We start from the raw sequence: 2,450 nt of genomic DNA, 5'->3' as shown, positions 1-2,450 counted from the left end.
ATTTAAAGTGACACTATTTGCCCTCTGTCACTATTTGTCCCCCCCTCTTCCCTTAATTCTAAATAATGATAGAAAATTTTTGCGTTTATAATAAAATAGAGTTATGCTTGTATACTTATACCGATTATTATACGTAGTCAATCCAAGCTTCCAAGCTACAACTAATATAGTTTTAATGACAATGTCTACTGGAATTATATCTTCATTGCCATATTTACTACAATAGTGTACTCGATACAAGCCTTTAGCGGTTATAACACACATTCCTATTGGACCATACAAATTATCTATCCACCCTGGAAATGGTTCTTTTAACGATGGAAACACTAAAATATGAAATACTTTCTTTTATTATATTCTTAGATTATTTATATTATTTAATTCTAGTAATATTGTTAAATTATTTCTTATCTATACATTATAACCCAAAATAAAAAAGAAAAAAATTGTAAAGTTCTATAAATATATTTTTATTTTTTGTTTAATCTAATTTTTTATAAAAAATATCAGCAAGTTTATTTACATTATTTTTGTTACAAGAAACGCCTTATATATGTATGTATATTTGACAAACTATATATTATATATACATAAAAATTAAAAAATTATTATATAAATACGCGCAGGCCAGCCTAATAATTAGTCCTGCACAATTTATCCGTTCGTCAGAAAAGTGTTTAGTCAAAAAATTGCTGCCAACAAATTCGATGAATAACCAATATTTTAGAATTTAACCACAAATATGACCTATACCTAATAATATAACCTACAATTTGGAAACAACAACAAATGGGACACATGTTTATTTTATCATTGTCTTGTGTCTCCTGTCCTTCACCAATGAAGTGGCCCCACATGTTAGAAAATACCCAGTATACGTAATGTAATTTATAAAGAAGTGACACTTTAGTGCAAAAATTTACCCATGAGGGAAATGTTTAAATAATGTTTGATTTATTTTTATATTATTGGACCTGCTAAACTCGAATATAAAGCTTAATTAAAATTGTTTACAATACGAGAAATTTTTTAAAAGTGCTGTTTTTCTACATAAAAACGTCGTTTTGCAGCCAATATTTTTTAATAAACAAATGGTAAATGTAAACAAAAAAAGTGTTTCATTATAATGTTTGAGAGAGAGAGAAAGAGAGAGAGAGAGAGAGATAAGACTATACAATAAAAAATAGAGATTCCTATTTAAAAAATTCAAGACCTTGTCCTGACACAACCCAAAGTTAAACTAATATCACCATAGGGAAGTTGACGATTGGATCGCACATTTTGCACATTGCGTGCGCGCGTGTGTAAAACACACACACATACACCATGCGCAAAAGCCGATTGCCAACCTCCCTATAATGTACATCAGATAACGCCGTACATGAGAAAAATACAAGAGTTACTTAAAAATTTTATGAAAAAAAATCGTAACGACTTGCTTTTTTTTATATTAAAGAAAAAGGTTCGAACTTTGAAACGTTATAAACGGCATCCCCAAGAAAAATTTTAGCAAGTCTGTATTCCGTTAAACTTAGCAATTTTTAATATATCAAACATGCTCTTAGATTTAAGAGTTTACAGTAGCAAGAGTAATTAAATTTAAAATCGACTTATAATACTTTAAAATAAGGATTCCAAGCTTTAATTTTAAAAAACAGTTTATCCTACAATGATTTTTCACGGAGTTATCGTCAGCCAAAGTTGGCCAATTTTTGCCCAAAATTATTCTATGCCATAATTTTTTTGAGCAGTATATATATACATATACGTATATTTGTTATCGTCAAAATCTGTAATCCGTTAAAACCCGATTTCACTAGTTAGGACTAGTTTTAATAAAGTGTTTATTATTATTATTAAAAAATTTTGGTATAATAAACAATGAGGAATCGATTATCTTCATCTGATAATTTCTAAAAGAATTTTCATTTGTTCATTTTCCAATAGACATAATTATTAATTCTATTTCAGTTTGTGCAAAAAAAATTTTTTCTAGTGAATGTCCTTTTTTACCACTTATACAACGTTCTCATTATTGTAAAACATTTACCAATAGAAATATTGTATTTTAAAACATTTTTACTTAAAGAGTAACTGCTGTATACACGTAACTGTATATACTTGACTGTATACATATAATATGTACATAATTTACATAAATATATATGTTTTACATTTGTTTTACGGCAATTATATTCTATGTTTGTTGGGTATATGTATAACACAAAATAATAAAGATACAAATTCAACTATCCCACATAAGGCATTAAAATAAAAAATTATTTCCAATAATTAAAAGAAAGATTACTTACCCATGGAAGGTCTTACAATTGCGCAAGGAAAAAATAAAGAATATTCCTGTATGATATCCTCTGCTAAAGTTTTCGAAAAAACGTACGTATTAGGAATATAATCCAAACATCTGTACAAAATTTTAAATATTATTAAAA

At 27.2% G+C, this 2,450-nt stretch overlaps 1 protein-coding gene across 1 annotated transcript; it reads right to left on the bottom strand.

The window, feature by feature from the left end:
* Nucleotides 1-19: 19 nt before the first annotated feature.
* Nucleotides 20-2,421, bottom strand: LOC105460941 (fatty acyl-CoA reductase 1-like; the record flags this gene model as incomplete). Its single annotated transcript, XM_011707437.1, has 2 exons — nt 20-326; nt 2,313-2,421. Coding segments are annotated over 2 exons (405 nt in total), but the record flags the coding sequence as incomplete, so codon positions are not given.
* Nucleotides 2,422-2,450: the final 29 nt, after the last annotated feature.

This window comes from Wasmannia auropunctata, unplaced genomic scaffold (assembly GCF_000956235.1).
Source record: "Wasmannia auropunctata unplaced genomic scaffold, wasmannia.A_1.0 LD313181.1, whole genome shotgun sequence".
NCBI lineage: Eukaryota > Metazoa > Arthropoda > Insecta > Hymenoptera > Formicidae > Wasmannia > Wasmannia auropunctata.
Note: the sequence above shows the minus strand (reverse complement) of the source record. Positions and strands in the feature narration are given on the sequence as shown.